At 48.7% G+C, this 20,757-nt stretch overlaps 1 protein-coding gene across 3 annotated transcripts in view; it reads right to left on the bottom strand.

The window, feature by feature from the left end:
- LOC135895866 (protein enabled homolog) overlaps window positions 1–20,757 on the bottom strand; it is a 60,748-nt gene that overhangs the window by 2,122 nt on the left and 37,869 nt on the right. For 2 of the 3 annotated variants that reach the window (XR_010562506.1, XR_010562505.2), the window contains exons 6-7: window positions 16,373–16,665; window positions 14,879–15,053 (exon numbers count right to left, since the gene is read on the bottom strand). Coding sequence is in view for 1 of the 3 variants with exons in the window: in XM_065424072.2 (XP_065280144.1) it covers window positions 16,373–16,665 (293 nt within the window). In the remaining 2 variants the exon portion in view is untranslated. The remainder of the gene's footprint in view (window positions 1–14,878; window positions 15,054–16,372; window positions 16,666–20,757) is intronic. The other variant, XM_065424072.2, reaches the window with a different exon arrangement.

Below are 20,757 nucleotides of genomic sequence, written 5' to 3'. Positions count from 1 at the left end.
GATAACTCTGAATCCACCGAGACATTCATCCACCAATTGCATTATTATGCGAAGCATATTACTAGAGCTCAACCCAGCTCCTCAGGCGCGGCGGTGTCGCCTTCAATACCACGTGACACCGTGACGTCACGACAGAGGAGAAACGGAGCTCGAACTCGCGCCGTCGCTCGCGGCGTCGCCCCCCGCATCGGACGCGGTGAGCGTCGAGCAACGCAGCGTTCGGCGCGACAACGAAATGTGCGCCTGAGCAAGCGCCGCACGCCTGAGCCGACGCCGACGACACCGGCTTTTCTGCGACACGACCTCCTTAACGCTGTCGCGTTAAAATAAAGGCTAGTATGCTTCGCATCCTGGGCTTAACCTTAGCTAAGCCACAGCCATTTTTTTCAAGGGCACATGTTGCTCATATATCCAGAGTTCCTGATCACCACCTCACTCGCTTGCCAAAAAAAGGACCCAAGGCAGCGTTCTCCAGCTCAATTGCGGCCAACCAACACTATTTGTCATTGAGATCATCATCATCATTATCATCATCAGCCTGGCTATGCCCACTGCAGGGCAAAGGCATCTCCCGTACTTCTCCAACTACCCTGGTCATGTGCTAATTGTGATCATGTTCTCCCTGCAAACTTCTTAATCTCATCCGCCCACCTAACTTTCTGCTGCCCCCTGATACGCTTCCTATCCCTTGGAATCAAGTCCGTGACCCTTAATGACCATCGGTTATCTTCCCTCCTCATTACATGTCCTGCCCATGCCCATTTCTTTTTCTTGATTTCAACTAAGATGTCATTTATTTGCGTTTGTTCCCTCACCCAATCTGCTCTTTTCTTATCCCTTAATGTTACACCCATCATTCTTCATTCCATAGCTCGTTGCGTCGTCCTCAATTTAAGCAGAATCCTTTTCGTAAGCCTCCAGGTTTCTGCCCCATACGTGAGTACTGGTAAGACGCAGCTGTTATATACTTTTCTCTTGCAGGATAGTGGCAACTTGCTGTTCATGATTTGAGAATGCCTGCCAAACGCACCCCAGCCCATTCTTATTCTTCGGATTATTTCAGTCTCATTATCCGGATCCGTGGTCACTACCTGCCCTAAGTAGATGTATTCCCTTACCACTTCCAGTGCCTCGGTACCTATCGTAAATTGCTGTTCTCTTCCGAAACTGTTAAACACTACTTTAGTTTTCTGCAGATTAATTTTTAGACCCACCCTCCCTCCTGCTTTGCCTCTCCAAGTTAGTGAGTATGTATTGCAATTAGTCCCCTGTGTTACCAAGCAACGCAATATTATCAGCGAATCGCAAGTTACTAAGGTATTCTCCAATAACTCTTATCCCCAATTCTTCCCAATCCAGGTCTCTGAATACCTCCTTTAAACACGCTGTGAATAGCATTGGATATATCACATCTCCCTGCCTGACGCCTTTCTTTATTGCCATTTTGTTGCTTTCTTTATGGAGGACTTCTGTGGCTGTGGAGCCGCTATAGATATATTTCAGTATTTTTACATACAGCTCGTCTACACCCTTATTCCGTAATGCCTCCATGACTGCTGAGGTTTCGACTGACTCAAACGCTTTCTCGTAATCAATGAAAGCTATATATAAGGGTTGGTTATATTCCGCACATTTCTCTTTCACCTGGTTGATAGTGTGAATATGGTCTATTGTTGAGTAGCCTTTACAAAATTATGCCTATTCCTTTGGTTGACAGAAGTCTAAGGTGTTCCTGATTCTATTTGCGATTATCTTAGTAAATACTTTATAGGCAACAGACAGTAAGCTGATCGGTGTATAATTTTTCAAGTCATTGGCGTCCCCTTTCTTATGGATTAGGATTATGTTGGCGTTCTTCCAGGATTCCGGTAGGCTTGATGTCATGAGGCATTGCGTATACAGAGTGACCAGTTTTGCTAGAACAATCTGTCTACCATCCTTCAACAAATCTACTGCTACCTGATCATCCCCAGCTGCCTTACCCCTTTGCATAGCTGCCAAGGCGTTCTTTGGTTCTTCCAGCGTTACTTGTGGGATGTCGAATTCCTCTAGACTATTCTCTCTTCCATTATCGTCGTGGGTGCCACTGGTATTGCATACATTTCTATAGAACTCCTCAGCCACTTGAACTATCTCATCCATATTAGTAATGATACTGCCGGCTTTGTCTCTTAGCGCATACATGTGATTCTTGCCTATTCCTAGTTTCTTCACTGTTTTCAGGCTTCCTCCGTTCCTGAGAGCATATTCAATTATATCCATATTATACTTCCTTATGGCAGCTGTCTTGCGCTTGTTGGTTAACTTGGACAGCTCTGCCAGTTCTACTCTAGCTGTAGGGTTAGAGGCTTTCATACATTGGCGTTTTTTGATCAGATCTTTCGTCTCCTGCGATAGCTTATTGGTATCCTGTGTAACGAAGTTACCACCGACTTCTATTGCACACTCCTTAATGATGCCCATAAGAATGTCGTTCATTGCTTCAACACTAAGGTCCTCTTCCTGAGTGAAGGCCGAATATCTGTTCTGTAGCTCAATTGATCCGGAATTCCTCTATTTTCCCTCTCTCCGCTAATTCATTGATCGGCTTCTTATGTACCAGTTTCTTCCGTTCCCTCCAGGCTAATTCGACATCTTACCAAAATAAATCTCAGTACACTGAGTGCGTATGTGGAATGTTCGGCTCCCGCTTATGTACACGTTTTCGGACTGATTTCTGTGATTCCTAGCAACGAAATGTGCACTATTCGACGCAGTTTCTTCCAAGGAACACGCCGATGTCCGATTTTTCTTCCCGTCAGTGAACTCTTTTCAATTTCCGAGACTTTTTAGTTCGGACCACGCCGCGGCTCAGCTAGCCCTACCCGACTAGGCCTATCGTCGGGGGCGAGGAGCGAGCAGGCCCAGGCCTCGCTCGTACGTGTGCGCGGCAGCATGCCCGCTATGGAGACCGTCGTGGAGGGAGAGGACATCTACCAAGAAGAAACGAATCGCCCGGGCTGGACGACGGCCACGGGAGAAACAAGAAGGCCAAACCGGGACCGACCATTCCTGATCGAGGCAACGAGGGACGAGCAGAGACGAAGGGCGGCCGCCGCACGGCCGGCCCGCAGAGCGCGGTCAAGCGCCTCGTCACCGCATCGAGGCTCCCCCGGCTACCGAGGGACCACATTCGTATCATAGTGAGGCCGAGAGACGGCCTCGACGTAAAAAAAAGAGAGTCAGATTCGCCTGGCGCAAGCGCTAGCAATGGCGGCCTCACTCCCGCCGAACGAGACCGAGGAAGACATCGTTGGTCCGAACGCAACCCAGAACATTCTCGTCGTGTCCACGCCGACCGAGAAGAACGCGAACGCATACGCCGGAGTTCACAAGCTTCCCCTAAGAGAAGGCGCATACAATGTGGCCGCATACCTTGCGGCGCCGGACAACACGTGCAGGGAGGTCATCAGAGGAGTGGACCCCGAAATCAACGAGGCCCAGCTTCAGGCCATGATCGTGAACCAAAGAAATCCCAAGGCCTTGGAAGCCAAGCGAATCAAAAACACCTCGACGGTGGTAGTGCTCTTCGACAGTATGAAAGTGCCGAACTACGTCATGTGTGGCGTAAGCCTAATACGCTGCACGCTATACAGGTGGCAGAACGACGTGTGCTACGGGTGCGGTGACTTGGGCCACAGAGTCGACGTCTGTCCAAATCCTGACAAGAGGTACCGCGGCTGCAGAGCCAACGACCCGGCTTAAGACCACCAGCGCTCGCCCAAGTGCGCCCTCTGCGGGGACCAACACCCGACGGTGGACAGCAAGTGCAAGCAACGATATCAAATCCCTTACGTCGTGCGGCGCAGGAGGCGCCGACGCAGAAATGCGAAGAAATCGCAGCTGCAAAGCCATCCGCAACAGCTGGAGAGTAGATCATGCGATTCCAGCGTGGCAAGCGCCCCCAGAGACACAACGCCGACACTACAACCGCGCAGCTGATCGAGAGGCCGTTCCCGCTCCAGGGGGCGCTCCCGCTCCCAAGTGCGCATTCAAGAAGGGCCGACCTTGGCGGACCGGGCCAAGCCAAAGCCGCAGCCGAAATCACAATCAAAGGTAACGCAGGTAGCATTGCCAAAGCATAACAAGGAAGACCCTAGAATAGCTCAGCTAGCAGAATAAAACGCGCGCCTCAAGGCGAAGATTCAGCAAATGAGGGCAGATTTCGAATCGTTTCGGAAACAAGGTTCCACTCCTCAGCTAATCGAACAACAGCATCAGCAGGTGCCGCAAAGTACACCGACCCCGCAAGGGGAGCAGTCGGTTCGCTCGGTCAAACGCAGGGCCCCTCCCCTGACAGAGGAGGGAAACTCGGCGGAATCCGAGTCCAGTAGCATCCTATTGGGAATTAAGCAGTCGATTAGCTCTTTGCAGCTAATGGTCCAGCAACTAGCGGAAAGCATGGTAGCGCTCGCGGCAAGAGTGACGCGTATCGAAGCACACATGGCGCCGGCAGGTGCTAAACAAATCCAAGGCATCAATCATGGCGAACGACTCAACTAGAGAGCTGGTAGTGTGGCAGTGGAATTGCGCTAGCTTCAAAAAGCGCAAGGCTCCGCTGCTACAGTTCGTCCCCTCACAGGCGGACAAACCGCACGTCATAATCTTACAAGAAACTTTGGGTAGCGAGGCGACCCTGCCCGGCTACCGGGTCGCCTCGTTCGAAATTTGAACAGGGTAAGCGCGGAGTGGCGACCCTCGTCGCGAACCAATGCTCATTCCAGGAACGAGATTTGAAATTAGGCAACGCGAAAGCGGAGGTAACCGTGATCGAAATCATACCAAACAGTTGGCTGAAAAACAGCGTATTCGTAGTGAACGTGAACAGCCCGCCCTCTGACCACAGACAGTCGTTCACATCGATAATGATGAAGGCGGCCTCAATGGCCAGAGGGGCCCCACTAATAGTGGCAGGAGATTTTAACGCGCCCCACGGAGCCTGGGGTTACGCAAGGCCAGTGCCTAAAGAAGAGCGGCTATTGGAGGCAGTCACTACGTGCTCGCTAGAGCTGGTGACGAACCCCCGCTATCCGACTCGACTAGGCACGTCGGTGGTGCGGGACCCGACGCCCGACCTGACCTTCGTCAAGAACGTGCGAAGGGCCGAGAGGCGCAACCTGCACGAGAACCTCGGCAGCGACCACTACATACTGGTGGTCACGATCCCCATCAGGGCGGCACCACCGAGAGAATTTAAGGTCACTGACTGGGACGCCTTCCGCAAAATAAGGAAGGAAGACAAAAGCGAATATGCGGACCTAGACAACCTTTTTAGAAGGCTCAAAAAGAACGTTAGCACCGCGACGAGGGTTGTCCAAACTGAAGTGAACGTGGAAAGGATGGAAGCGAGATTGGCACACCTATTAGAGACAAAGAATTCCATCACGGCCAGGTGGGAAACGCAAAGACTGAATCGCAGACTGCGAAAGAAGGTAGCGGCACTAAACCGGGAAATCGAAGCGCACTGGATCTAGCTTTCCAAGCAACAGTGGAACGAGGTGTGCGCATCGGTAGACGGACAAATGAGAACCGGGCGCAAATGGAACCTCCTAAAGCAACTGTTAGACGACAGGCAATCCAAAGGCAATCGGAGATTGGCAATCGATACGATTTTACAAAAGCAAAAGGAGCAGGGCAAAACGGAAAGCGAGTTCTTAAAGGAGCTGGCGGAGACGTATCTCCCACTGGGCCCGTCAGTCAACGGCGACTATCCACAATACGCCGGGGCAGAGGTCGAAGAACTCGACGCGCCCTTCGCGGAATCGGAAATTTTGGATGCCTTACAAGGCCTCAACGGACGCTCCGCTATGGGCCCGGACGGGGTCTCGAACAAACTGTTGAGGAACCTAGACGTAAAGTCGGTCGAGAAGCTCACCGAAGAAATCAACAGAGTGTGGGAAACGGGGCGAGTACCAGAGGTCTGGAAAGAGGCCTCGGTCATACTAATACCGAAACCCGGTAAATCACTTGCGGCGGAGAAGATGCGGCCAATATCGCTAACCTCGTGCGTAGGCAAGACGGCCGAACATGCCATACATAACCGAGTATCGCGGTACATAGAGAGAGAGGGCCTCTTCCCACATAACATGGTGGGCTTCAGACCGGGCCTCTCCACACAGGACGTAATGTTACTACTCAAGAAGCATTTAATTCACGGCATGACCAGAGACACCAGGGGCATACTGGCCCTGGACCTAACGAAAGCGTTCGACACGCTCAAACAGATTTCTAATGGAAACGATCTCGGTGATGGGGCTCGGCCGGAAATGCCACTCTTACATAGGCTCCTTCCTCAGAGACAGGAAAGCCACGATCAAAATAGGACAGGCCACGTCCGATTGGTACACGCTGGGCGCGAGGGGCACCCCACAAGGGGCGGTGCTCTCCCCACTATTATTCAATCTGGCAATGAAAGGGTTCTCGGACCGGCTGACGAGAGTGACCAACGTCAATCACACCCTGTACGCAGACGACACTATGGTGTGGTGCCCGGGAGGGTCCGACGCAGAAGTCGAGCGGGCTCTTCAAGAGGCGCTGGACAGAACCGAAGAAGAACAGAAGAGTACCTGAAGAAAACGGGACTCCGTCTGTCACCCAGCAAATCGGACCTGTTGCTATGCAGGCGCTCGAAACAAGGCATGAGGAATTTGACGCCGATCGATCAAATACTTATAAAATTACACACGAGTGCCGGCCAGCCGATTCCCAGAGTGGACACTATAAGAATCCTGGGGCTGCTAATTGAGGCTAAAGGCGGTAACACGCAAACTGTCATGAAACGCACGTCCAAAACGGAGAACATGCTCCGGCTGATCCTCAGGGTGACGAACCGCAGAGGAGGGCTCAGCGAGAGCAATCTCATCAGACTTTACCACGCCTTCCTCATGAGTCATGTAAATTACGTAGCCTCGGCGCTAAAATGGACCAGGAGAGACGCGGCCAAGATAGAGACACTAATGCGCAAGAGCATCAGAAGGGTGCTAGGTTTTGCGATCACTACAAGAACGGAGCGGCTCGATCGGTTAGGGGTCCACAATTCCCTATCAGAAATCATCGAAGCGCAGACCAAGGCACAGGTCGTGCGGCTGTCGACCACCAGGGCGGCCGGCAGGCGCATCCTAGAAGAAGCAGGGATAAATGCCGAGGCAGAGTGCAACGCACGCAAGCTTGCGCTCAGCACGGCGGTCAGGGGCACTTTCAAGGTGGAACCGCTTCCGAGAAACGTCCACCCGCAATTCAACGAAGGGCGCCGAAAGGCGAGGGCCCCAGCACTGCTGAAATCGACCGCCAACTGCCCGGGACTGGCGGCATTTGTAGACGCGGCCCAGTACGGGCGCAGCGACCGGTACGCGGCCGTCTCGATACACTGGGATGGTACGATAATTAACGCAGCATCGGTCAAGGGGGTAACGTCGGCTGTGGTCGAACAGGTGGCAATAGCCATGGCAATGAGGGACCCCGAACGTCCTTACGTCTACACAGATTCGCGATCGGTGGCAAGAGCATTCGCCTCGGGCTCGATATCCCGGGAAGCGGCGGCCGTCCTCGGCAGCGAGGGAGCCGCGGGTCAGCACCTCGTCAAATGGTTTCCAGCCCACATGGGGGCCGACGTGCACCCCGAATTTCCCAACGCCAACGAGCTGGCGCACGGACGCGCGCGAGGACTCACGCACCGCGGCGATCGTGGCGAGCGAAGTGGCGGGGAGGGAGGGGAGGACCGAGACCCGCTGCTCACCTTCAACGAAATAACAACATATTATCAGCTGTCGAGGAGGACATTCGCACTCCCAAATGCTAAACTCACTAGACTACAGTCATTGATATTCAGAATGATTCAGACGGGGTCGTTCCACTCGAGAGGCAGACTGAGCCGTTATTCACCAGAAGTAGAGCCACTATGTCCGGATTGTGGCGAATCGTACTGCTCGCTAGTGCACATGCTCTGACAATGCTCCGCGTTAAGCGGCACCGTGTTCACTAAAGAAGAAGACTGGGTGCACGCCCTGCGGAGCGAAGACCACCAGACCCAGCTCCGGGCCGTCCAGAGGGCTCACGAAAGGGCGGAGGCTCACGGGCTTCCCGTCCCAACGTGGGTGCGGCCCGCGATCCCTGCCGACCACTAAACCAAGAGTGGGTGGGGAGGGGTTCCTCAGGGCACAATAAAGTTATTCCCTCCTCCACGTTTCTATGGTAACTGCAGCGCACCTTGCCCAGCACGTCCACATCTTGTATGAAGCCAGGATTAGCGCAGAGTATAAATTATATTTCATTTCTAATCTCGCTATTTGGGCTCCTCCACGTCCCCTTTCGGCAATCCCGCTTGCGGAAGAAGGTATTCATTATCCGCATATTATTCTGTTCTGCAAACTCTACTAATAACTCTACCCTGCTATTCCTAGAGCCTATGCCATATTGCCCCACTGACTTGTCTCCAGCCTGCTTCTTGCCTACCCTGGCATTGAAGTCGCCCATCAGTTTAGTGGATGTTGTTCTGACTTCACCCATCGCGTATTCCACATCTTCATAGAAGCTTTCGACTTCCTCGTCAGCATGACTGGATGTAGGGGCGTAGACCTGTACTACCTTCAATTCGCACCTATTATTAAGTTTCACAACAAGACCTGCCACCCTCTTGTTAATGCTATAGAAATACTTTATCTTACCAGCTATATCCTTATTAATCAGGAATCCGGCTCCTAGTTCTCGTCTCTCCGCTACGCCCCGGTAGCACGGGACGTGCCCACTATTTAGCACTGTATATGCTTCTTTTGTCCTCCTAACCTCACTGAGCCCTATTATATCCCATTTACTGCCCGCTAATTCCTCCAATAGTACTTCTAGACTCGCCTCACTAGATAACGTTCTAGCATTAAACGTTGCCAGGTTCAGATTTTAATGGTGGCCTGTCCGGACCCAGACATTCTTAGCACCCTCTGCTGCATCAGAGAGGGCGCTAAGAATTTATTGTATGCGCGGTTGGTTTACACCCGTGAATAAAAAAAGTTTTTGTTAGTAATAACAGTATGCCTTACAGTGTGAATTACACTTGTCCAGCAAAGCGGCCGTTTACGAACTGCGCAAGCGTCCGAAGCAGTGGTAGGTGCTGGATTACAGATATCGTTGCTCTATATAACGCATGGTCCAAGCATGCGACATCTATGTTTATACGAGGGTTGATTCAGAAATAAGGTTCCCATCAATTTTTGAAATATATGACAATGTTTATTCTCATAGAAATTTACATAATTGGAAAGATGAAACTTTGCTCTATTTTTCTACATAATCTCCATCCTTTTCTACGCATTTTTGTAGACGGTGCTCCTATCTCTGTATCCCAATGTCGTAGTACTCCGCCACCAACACGTTGAGGAAGCGTTTCACCTCTTCTTTCACTTCATCGTCGCTCCGGAAGCATTGGCCACTCAAATGTCCCTTTAAATTGGGGAACAAATGATAATCACTGGGCGCGGGACTGTACGGTGGGTGGGGCATGACAGTCCATCCAAAGTCTGTCAAAATTCCCTGGGTTTGACGGGAGACTCACGTGAGGTCGGGCGTTGTCGTGAAGCAGCGTTACATCGGCTGCCAGTCGTCCTCGCCGGCGGTTCTGAATAGCTCGCCTGAGTTTTCTTAGTGTTGCACAATAACTGTCTGAGTTTATTGTTGTCTGACGTTCCATGAAATTGATCAGCAGTATCCCCTCAGGATCCCCCAAAACACTGGCCTTGACTTTGCCAGCAGCAGAAGTTTGTTTGAACGTCTTTGCGACGGGTGACTCTGGGTGACGCCACTGTTCGGATTTTTGTTTCGTTTCGGGAATGAATTGAAGCACCTACGTGTCGTCTCCCGTAACAATGGAGTCCAACAATCTTTTCTTATCTTCTTGACACTTTTGAAGAAACTGGTGAGCACAGTCAAGGCGTTTCTCTTTGTGGTCTGATGTCAATAGCCGCGGTACCCATCGAGCACAACACTTGTGATACCGCAATTTTTTCAGTTTCTTGATGCTTATAGCCTTACGGCTAGTGTATATGAGCTGTGTGAATGCTATTGAAGGAAATCTTAACACTTCCTCACTTGTACGTTCCTTCCAAGGTTCTTTCCCATGAACAAAGGCGGCATAAATGTTGGTTTACCAAAAAATTAAAATATTTATAAACAGAAGAAAGTGCTTATACCAGCGTCTTAACGACAGTCGAGAAACACTGATCATCGACAATCTAAAGCAGTTGGGTAGTCTAATTATCTCGAAAATTACAATAGCGTATAACAGTTTCTTTGAAACCTAAGAGTCACTTCTGAAAGAGAGACACAAATAGTTATGGAAACAGGTAAAAAGAAAGGGCAGAGGTGAAGTTGGGATTCCACCCTTAACGCTTGAGAACGTAACTATGAGCGATGATGGTGAAAAAGCGAACTCCTTCAACGATTATTTTGTTTCCGTTTTTTCTAGCTCTACGTTCAGTCATGCTCCACTCTGCCTGAATAGCTTTAATCGAGTTCAATCCCATTCCCAGCGTTACTATCACGACTACGGCATTATGAGGCTCCTCACAAAACTAAAAACAAACTCTGCGCCTGGCTCTGGCGGTATTCCTAACTATATCCTCAAATCTTGCCGTGGCATTCTTCTAAATACTTAACATTACTATTCATGGAATCTCTGAATAACTGTGAGCTGCCTCAAGACTGGAAAACTGGTAACATTGTTACTATTAATACATCAGGGCTACGGGAAAAGGTCTTTAACTACAGGCCAATATCCCTAACTAGTATTTGTTGCAAGACGCTTGAACGTGTTCTATACACTAATATTTTTTCACCGTCAGGATAATAAGCTTTCTGTCAATTTTCAGCATGGTTTTCACTCTGGACATTTCTACGTAACTGAGCTAACCCAATTTTCCCACGACTTCTTTATCTTATTCGACAAGGGCTTACAGATCGAATGTTTACTACTTCACTTCCAAAAAGCCTTCGACAAAGTACTGCACTATCGTCTTCTCTATAAACTAACTGTCCTCGTTTCGTTTACCCGACAACATTTTTTATTGTATTCGCAACTATTTCACTGGTCGTAGACAAAAGGTAATAATAAATGGCGTAGAATGACCCATGGCGCCCGTTAACTCTGGAGTACCACAAGGATCCGTCCACGGTCCGCTTTTCTTTCTAATTTGTATAAATGACATAGGTACCGGTGTCGCATCTAAAAGTAAGCTTTACACAGATGATTGTGCTTTATATAGGGAATGCGTGGATCACTCGGCCCAGTCAGCATTACAAAATAATTTGGATTTAATTTATTGCCGGTTCCAAAAATGGAAGATGCCCTTAAGTAGTAGCAAATGTGAGTGCATCCGCTTTACTCGCGAACGTGTACCACTTAGCACACTCTCTTTTTACCTAAGCAACAAATAATCGAAAAAGCGAACAAAGCCACGTACTTGGGTGTAGCTTTTTCGTCAAATCTAACCTGCAATAAACACGTTGATGACATAACACTTAGGGCTGGGCGCGCTCTTAATTTTATTGAAGTAAACTTTAAGCATGAACCACTTATATGGCGAGACAGTTGCTCTACTTTACCAACGTCCGCCCTATTCTGGAATACACGTGGGCTATGTGGGATCCACATGCCCAAATGCTAATGAACAGTACAGAAGCCATTCAAACCGCGTTACGCGTTTCGTGACTAGAAAATATTCTATGCCAAGCAGCATTACGAACTATAAACGTAGCCCGAATGGCGATGAGCTCGCCACACGTCGTAAACATTTTCGCCTCATCTTCATTAGAAGTATTTTATTGAATTGACCTGTGCTCGATAAAGAAATATCTGCAATAACCGACAAACTTCTGGCCCTGGGGCTACACAACAGTCTCGATGAGCTCCAAGAAGCGCAGATAATCGCGCAAATGCAAAGACTAAAGCTATCGGCAACGGGCAGAAGACTCCTGAGCAGATACGGCGGTGAAGCTACGATAAAGGAGACACAAAGCACGGAGACGATACCGGACGAATACAGAAACACCATCAAAGTAGTACCGATACCCAGCAATTGCACCCGAACCTACACATGGCACGAAGACAAGCAAGAGCAGAGTATGTAGAAAGAACACTGGCAACTAGACACGACACAGTGTACGTAGACGCCGCTACCTACACTGAGGACAGAAACCACAAGAAAAGCAAAGTCACAGCGGTGATCAACTCGGACCTAAAAGAAATCACCAGCGCATCAATTCGGAACTGTACGGTAGATGAGGCCGAAGAGGCAGCCGTGGCTCTAGCGGCAGCCGAGGGCTACCGATCCAACAGGTCCTTAACCATACTCACAGACTCACAACCTGCATGCCGCAACTACCTAAACGGCAGAATCAGCCACAGCGCGCTCCGAATCCTCCGCTCAAGTGGCAAAACCGTCAACAACCAGGCCAAACACACGATAGTTTGGGTGTCGGGACATACTGACATTACGGGAAATCAGGAGGCAGATAGGATAGCTCGAGGGCACACAACAAACCGAGCATCCAACAATCCCGACCCCGCTGAGGAACCCGAGCCGGTAGCCCAAAGCTATTCAGAGATACTAAACTACTACAGAGGCATCAGACGAAAATACCCGCCCCCTCACAAACAACTAAATAGAGAAGACGCCGTAGTATGGCGACAGCTACAAACGGGAACATTCCCGTGCCTAAACATGCTAAGCAAGATCTACCCCACGCAGTACGAGAGCAAGTGCCCATGGTGTGGAGACAAACCAACCCTATACAATAGCTCATGGGCTTGCCTGAAAACAGATGGACTAGCCCCAATAAAAAACCCGAGTGTGGAACAGTGGGAGAGGATGCTATCCAGCGACATCCTGAAAGTCCAGCAAGGACTAGTAAGGCGTGCACGCAGGGCACCTACCCACAGCGGAGCCCTGGACTAGGGGAACCGACCCTGTAGAGAAGATGGAAGACTCCATCTGAAGCCGCAAAAATCAATGCAAAATAGAGCAAATAAACGTTTTTCATCATCATCATCAAAACGCAACGACCACCCCTGAAAGATAAAAAAAAACTTGCACGCCCAACTACAGACCGGAAATCTTTTTTTTTTTCCGGCAGTGCAATTCGCGGCGCACCAACGTCTTGCTGCAATATCACGCAACAAATTTTTATATCTTCTGTCTCACCATTTGTAGCTTGCATTTTAGCCTATAGAGTTTTCTTTGTGTGTGTTTATTTCATGCGCTCCACACGCAAATGCTATTTATGCCATTTTTACATGCCATAATCAGTGTATGTTGCGTTTTCGCTCAGCATCTTACTAGCGCTGTTATTGTGTTCTCATATTTATTTGCTTGGGTACCTCTACTATGGGTTTCACATGACCTTTACCTGTCTGTACCCGTCACTGAATTGTATAGTTTCCGCGTTTTCTTTGACATGCTAATCGTGCCGGCTGTGCTAGTGGTGATTGAAGGAGCCCAGCGGCGGTGACGCGCGCCTTTGTGACTGGTTCAGCTGTTCGGCGACAGAACAGCCACGCAGCTTCCCCGGTCACGAAGACGCGGTGATGTTCGCAAAGAAACGCTTCGCTTTTTATAGGCGAACTTGCCGATGGATTGAAACTTATGTACTTGCAATGCGGACGATTATGAATTGTAGAATGTATACAATGCAATTTTGTTGCTTTTGAAGTTCTCTATGGGCCCTGACAGAAAGTGTTGCGCGTTTCATTTCTTTTGTTGACGATTAACAAAATTGGTTAACGGCATGGGTTCAGATTGCTTCTGGCAGATGACCTGAATGCGCATCTACCAAATTTTTCTGCGGAAGAACAGGGATTCAAGAGAACCGTCCAAGGGTTTGTTAAACGTAACAAATGTGCTCACAAGAATTGTGAACAACTCCTGAACTTTGATTGAACTTTTTCTCACAAATCTTGATAATTCTGGTCTCTTGTCCGGTGCAGTCAACGCGTATGTCAGTCCGGCCCGTATTTTTGATCGCCAAACAAAATACATGCGCAACTTGGAATAAGGACAGTGCTCATATAGACGTAAGGGATATTAATGAATCTAGCCTTAATTTTTTCTGCAAAAAATTGTGAACGGTTCATTCAATATTTATTGCATTGAAAAGCCTGAAATAGCTTATGATTGCTTTTCTTGTGTGTTCAAACCTGTCTATGACCAATGCATTGTTTTTTTATTTTTTATACAGAACCTAAAGCTTACCGCAATAGCAAGAAATCATGGATAAAGAAGAACTGCCTGAAAAAATGCGTGGAGCTATACCGTGCTGGCTTATAGGTCGTGGCACGTGTTTCTAAGCCCGAGGTCGCGGGAACAAATCCCGGCCCCGGCGGATGAATTTTGGTGAATGCGAAATGTAAAAGGCACCCGCGTACCGTGCCCGCGGTGCATGGTAAACAACCACAGTAGGCCAAATTAAGTAGAGTCCCCTGCTTCGGTGTGCCTGATAATAATATCGTGGTTCGTGCACGTAAAACCCCAGAACTCAATGTTTTTAATCAGACCATGGTTTTGACATGTAAAGCCCAGAAGTTGTTTTAATACACAATAGAAGTAAGTTATACTAACGCTTTATGAGTACTAATAGCGAAAAATCTCTTAAACATTAAATGAACAAAGAAATAAGGTCAGCAGCCTAATACGGCGCGAAATTGAGAAAGATTTAGGCAACCTATTTAACTATGCACCTAAAATTCCACCTAGACTGGAAGCAACTGAGTAGGTTCCTTGTGTGCGGCGGAAGTTAGGCGAATATTTCATAACAGAAATTTGCATAGACTGTAATATAATGCAGGTGTTACACGTACGCTTCTGATCGCGATCAGCGCCGGTCCGGATCGAGCCTGATCCGCATTGGGTGTTGCTACACGGTCATTTGCGATCTCGATCCTGCGGGATCCGGATCTGGGCGATCGCGATCAGGCCCCTTGATCGTGAGCGCAGGCTGACGTCTGCGCCCTCTAGCGCAGTACTCTGAAAACGCTAAAAAAAGTGATGCCAGCTCAATAAAAATGTTTAAAAATCTGTAAAACTGAACTATTGTCCAGATTTCACAATATTTTGCAAATATGAATTCGTAGCTAATAGATTATGCACTTCTGAGAGTTTCTGACGATCAACAGACGATAATAACTCGATCCGGGTCGTTGGACCGTGTAGCAGCAACCATTGCTGATCGCAGTCGAGAAATTCGATCCATATCAGCTCCGATCGCGCTCAGAAGTGAAGGTGTGACACCGGTATAACTTCAGGGGCGGACCTAGCAAATAGCTTTAATGCTTACTTCCTGACCCTCAAAAATCGGGTGCATGAACAAAAGCGCAAGCAATTCCTGGACAGAAGGAAAGTGCAATTTTTGGTTGCAAAGTATGCAGGCGAAACAACTATTGTATTTAGATCCGGAAGAACCAGTGGCTGCTGCGACGTTGATGAACTTCAAGTCTGTCCTATTAAACGTGTACTTGACACAATGACACCAGTCCTTGAATACGTTTTTGATTATATCCTAGCTCACGAAATTTTTCCAAGGACATTAGAGGTGGCAGTTCCTCACAAAGATGGAGATAAGAACGTGCTTTCCCATTACAAACCTATATCTATCTTGCCAGTATTTTAGAAACGTTCAGAAAAATTATTCCTACGCCTATAACTTCTTTTCTGAAAAAATATATCACAATAACGCGCTCGCAAGTTGTATTTCAGAAAGGTATCTCGACAGAGCATGCTCTTTTGGCACGTAAGGAAATAACAACGGATGCCTTTGAATGGGAGCTGTGCGCATTGGGTACCTTCGTTTATTACTCCAAAGCATTCGACGTTGTTACTCAGGCACATTAACTGAAATTTTCAGCCAATATGACTTCGGCGTTGTATTTTAAGAATTCGATCTCACCCTCTTACCGACAGCATAAAGTTATTGTCAACGCGTGCGTTATGAAAAACTAGCTTTTACATGCTTACTGTCTGCAAAGATAAACAGTTGCAAGGGAGCGCTCGTCCGGTGTATATGTACTCCCCTCCATGGTGATCGTGTTTCGGCGCTGAATTCATTATTGTTCGACATGCATCAACTCGATCAATAGCAAGAACTACTAGCTATATGCGAGTGCGCGATAGAGCAGCGAGAAACTTATATTTCATTGAGAAGGGAGGTCCCGTAAACAATTCTCGTTGCCGCACAAGCGAGATACGCGTTTGTTATGTGCACTTATAGTCCATGAAATCGTTCGCCCTAAAATTCAGGAAATGCCCATAAAGTGGCATTCACATATACCGAACGCATGTGTGTTAAATATGCTTACCAGCCACAAAGCGTCGAACGGGCTGCCGTTGATGCTCCCTCTGCCGCCGTTCCAAGCACTCGAGGTGTTCACGCTCCTCTTGCTCCCGTTTCTGGGCGCGCAGCTTGCATTCTTCGCGCATGCGTTGCAACATCTCCTCGTGTTCACGTGATGCGGCCTCTCGCTTTGCTTGCAGCTCCTTCATTTTGTCTCGATGCTCCTCGGCTTGGCGGGACGCGCTTAAGGTGATGTCTTGCATAGCGGCTTCGTGGATTTCCTGCCTCTTCGCCTGCTCCATGTCCAGAGTGGCGGCCCTGGAATCGAAATTCACTTGCAGCTGTAGTCTACACATCTAAGAAAATCCTAGGGCGGGGGGGGGGCGAACACTAGGTTTGGAGACAAAATCGAATGGGAAATTGAAGAGTTCCAGAATCGAATAGTGAATATTTTACTAATCGTCTTCAAATAATTAACAGCGGTTATCACCAGTAATATAACATAATCTTGACATCCAAGTATGTTCGCAACATTAGCAAGTTGTTACGTTATTGCACGTTGCGAAGCATCGATTGCGATAGCAATTAGTAAACGAATTAAGGATAGTAGCCTTATCGGCGGTATAAACTAGCAAAAATTCACTTGCTAACTAAATTAACAAGCATGGTGCCACGCGCGTACAAGCAAACATGAACACATCTCATTCGATGACGGCGGAAGCTAGCTTTCACAACGCTGGAAGTGCGGCAGCACGCAGCGAGCGAATCGGCTTCCGTGCTGCGTCTCGCTTCAAGGCGAACCATACTCCGTTGCAGACATCAGTGAAGGTAATCTGTAAGAGTCCACCTAGTGGACTATCCATTTCGGCCGCTGCTGATTGGATGCAGCTGTACGGACGAGGAGGGGACGAGCGGCACTGGCCAATCAGGAACAGCCGAAATGGGCAGTCCACTAGGTGGACTGTTACAGAATACCACCCCAGGTGCAAAGCTGTGGAAGCTACGCAAGCAGTTCTGTCGCGAAAATGTATCACTCGGCGCGTTCCGTCCATGCTTCGCAGCGCTCGAGTGGCGCTGGCTCGGGCTCGCTGGTACGTGAGGCTCCCCGCGACTGGCTGCAATAACAAACCCGAAAAGAACAAGAACAAAAATCAAAATGATCTAAAACAACGCATTAGCAGCCGTATATCCAAGTGTGTTTGTTTCTGATGATTAAAACTTGTTTTATTCAATGCTGAGCCTATTGAAAAACAGTAGCGCACAATTGCGGTAAAAAAAAACAAACATCGAATTACATCCAAGTGCGAACTGGATGCGCGAACGCGGCTGCGCCATACACAGCAGCCGCTGGAGTAAAGCGCGCCCCTCCCCTCCCCACGGTGCCTTGCGCGCGACGGTAGACGGCGCGCTTCCTCCCCGCTTTCCTGCCTTGCGTGCGCGAGATTCAGCCGCCATCGTCGGCCTCACCGTTATACGTTTTCACTCGTGCATACAGCATACGAAGCACGGAGGCATTTCACGCTTGCACCTTATATGGAACATTACGGCGACGGTGACGACGACGGAAGAAATGCGCTTGCTGTGTCCATACAATTGTTATCGCGATAAAAGCACATATGCAGAATTAGGAGCAGATAAGTGCCTTTAATTCGCGTACTAATGATTCATTGGTGAGTGCGAATGGTAGCGGCCGCAAAGGTCTTGCTCCGACGTAACGCGCTCCACTAGGTGTATCTTTTCCTGTCTTAGACTTGCTAGAGCCGCCATGTTGAAGTGCACAGCACATTTATTTCATTTTTATGTTTTATCGCGCGCAGTTGGTGAGCTAAAGTAGTCAATAACTATTCGAAAAATATTCGTATTTACGAATACTGACTATTTGATTCGAACACCGAGTGGAGGAGGGCAATATTCGATCTGTTATTCGGACGTGTCAAATATTCCGACGCCCCTACAATATCCTTTTTTTGCCAAGTACCGGGTATTTCAGTGAACACTTTATTTTTTTCTTAAATATCCTGTGGCAGATAACACAATTCTAATTCATCATTGCAAAAAAAAAACAATTTTGCCAAATTATTGCAATTTTAATGAAATTGCTGACAAAAATGATCGACTAATGAAAAAAGTCACAGTTTCGTCCGAAAGGCGAAGCATCGATTGCCGTAGCAAATTAGTGGACAGCGATACGAAGTGAGGATAATAGTTTTATAGGCCGTGTAAACTTGCAAAAATTCGCTTAATAAATAAATTAACGAGCGCGGTGTGACGCCCGCGCACGTAAGCAAGAACATATCTCGCTCGATGACCGCGGAAACTCGCTGTCAGTACGCTGGCGTGAGCGAATGCGGCAGCAGCAACGAACGAGGTGACGTTCGTGCTACAGAGCGCTACTTCCAACTAAATTTATAACGCAAGGTGACCCGTGTATATGCATTCATCATTCATAGCCACAGCGCATGCGTCAGAAAACATTATATGCGTGGAGAACTGACCCACACCGTTGCCGATCGAGGCGACGGCTGAGCCGCACACCGACGAATAGGAATCACGCCCGCATGGAAAGCAGCGCCGTGGCAACAACATAAAACAAGAAGCAAAATACAACAAAAAGAAAGAAATTGTTGCTCGAAAAGGGAGATTGTTAAAAAGGTAAAAAGAAGGACAATGCAAAATTGTATAAAAGAAACTAGCGCCAGGAAACGCTAAAACGCTTCCCCGGGGAAGAAAAAGTAAAAAAAAACATGGTAAAATGGTGAAACATGGTGTAAAAAATCTGAGGCACCAAAAAGGCAGCGCATGTGCAAGAAAGAGCTCTGGAATGAAGAAAGAAAGGGACAGGAAAAAACGAAGCGAGTGATCAGAGAAAGTGGTGAAAGCCGTTCAATACACGACGCTTCATCAGTGCCCCTTCCGACACCCTCTCGAGGAAAGACCTCGATTATCAGCAACACTAAGTGATGCAGTGCACCAGCTTCTCAGACTACTCTAGAGTTAGTGTGGGGCATAGAGAGCTGGTGTCGCTTTTGCCATCATCATCATCACCCTGTTTTATGTCCACTGCCGGACGAAGGCCTCTCTTTGCGACCTCCAATTAACCCTGTCCTGCGCCAACCGATCCCAACTAGCGCCCACGAATTTCCTAATTTCATCGCTTCACCTAGGGCGCTATAACGTAAAACTATTCCAAACTTTTCTATTCCAATTCTGCTATCAGTCCTCCGTTATTGGTCGAAAACTTTTTTCAACCATCCCCACTTCACCTGTCTGTCACGCGACGTCACGAAAACCGCAATACCTCCCCATCTGATATGATGTGTACACACTGATTATGCATGATTTGACAGAAAAAAGAAAAACAGTTATTTTTGATTCGACCCCATTTCGCCATTAGCCCTCGGCTATTGGTAAAAAGTTTTCGGGCTGCACCCACTTCACCTGCCTTTCACGCAACGTCACAAAACCGCACAAGCTCGCCGCGTCAAAGTGACGTGTACGCGATAAAGATGCATTAATATGCCGAACAAAACTGAATTTTTTTCGGAATAGCCGCAGGCTGCCCCGTTCCGAAAGAAATAAAAGATGGCTGCCGCCGATCGCTGAGACGCTGGCTACTCGCACCTGCCGGAGAGCATGGGTGTATTTGCATATAATAAAACTTCTTGTGTGACCGTGTAACGCTTTCAAGCACTTTCGGCACATTTACTACCTCATTCTGCCAACTCTTCTTTGCTGCGGGTCAGTTTCAGCGTCATTCTTAAGCTTCCGTTGCATGCCGCCGCGATTTTCGACCAGCCACCACAAGCTTAGTAAAGGCTCAACCAGACGTACGCGTTCCAATGCGCCCGCACGCGCCGCACCACGCCTGGGCGCGTACGGCGTCAGGCGCGGAGGCTGTTTCGCGTGTAGGCGCGTGGCGGCGTGGAGACCTACAACCGCTAGGTTTTTCGCGCCCGCGCCGGAAGCTGCCGCTCGCGTCAGTAGCATGACGCACCTCACATGACCACGGCAAGCCAACGTCACTTCCGGAACGACTCTTCGCGCGACGTTCAGGCAAGCCAGGGTAGGGTGGCTAGAATGGGAGGTGTCAGCATCGGCTGGGCTGCGCCGCGTATGGCGGTGCGGCATTTTGTCATGACAGAGACAGGTGGCGCGCTCGTCGTCTCCGAGATGCCTAGCGTGATGTGTTTGAGCAATCTCTCCGGCTCCACGCGCGCGTCGTGAAGTTTGTGGTGAAGTTAGCTTCGCCTTCCCCGCTTTTATTGTGCTTTCTTGCAATATGTAACACACATGCTTAACATGGTCGTTAAGCGAAGGCTAGACTGCCTTGAACATGGCAAGCTAGCAACACTGCGCCGCCGCCGCGAGACGCGCGGCTACGCGCGGCAACTCGTGCATCGTTTGGGTGCG

This window comes from Dermacentor albipictus, chromosome 4 (genome assembly GCF_038994185.2).
Source record: "Dermacentor albipictus isolate Rhodes 1998 colony chromosome 4, USDA_Dalb.pri_finalv2, whole genome shotgun sequence".
NCBI classification, from domain to species: domain Eukaryota; kingdom Metazoa; phylum Arthropoda; class Arachnida; order Ixodida; family Ixodidae; genus Dermacentor; species Dermacentor albipictus.
The sequence above is the reverse complement of the archived record's forward strand: the minus strand, read 5'-3'. Positions and strand labels throughout refer to the sequence as shown.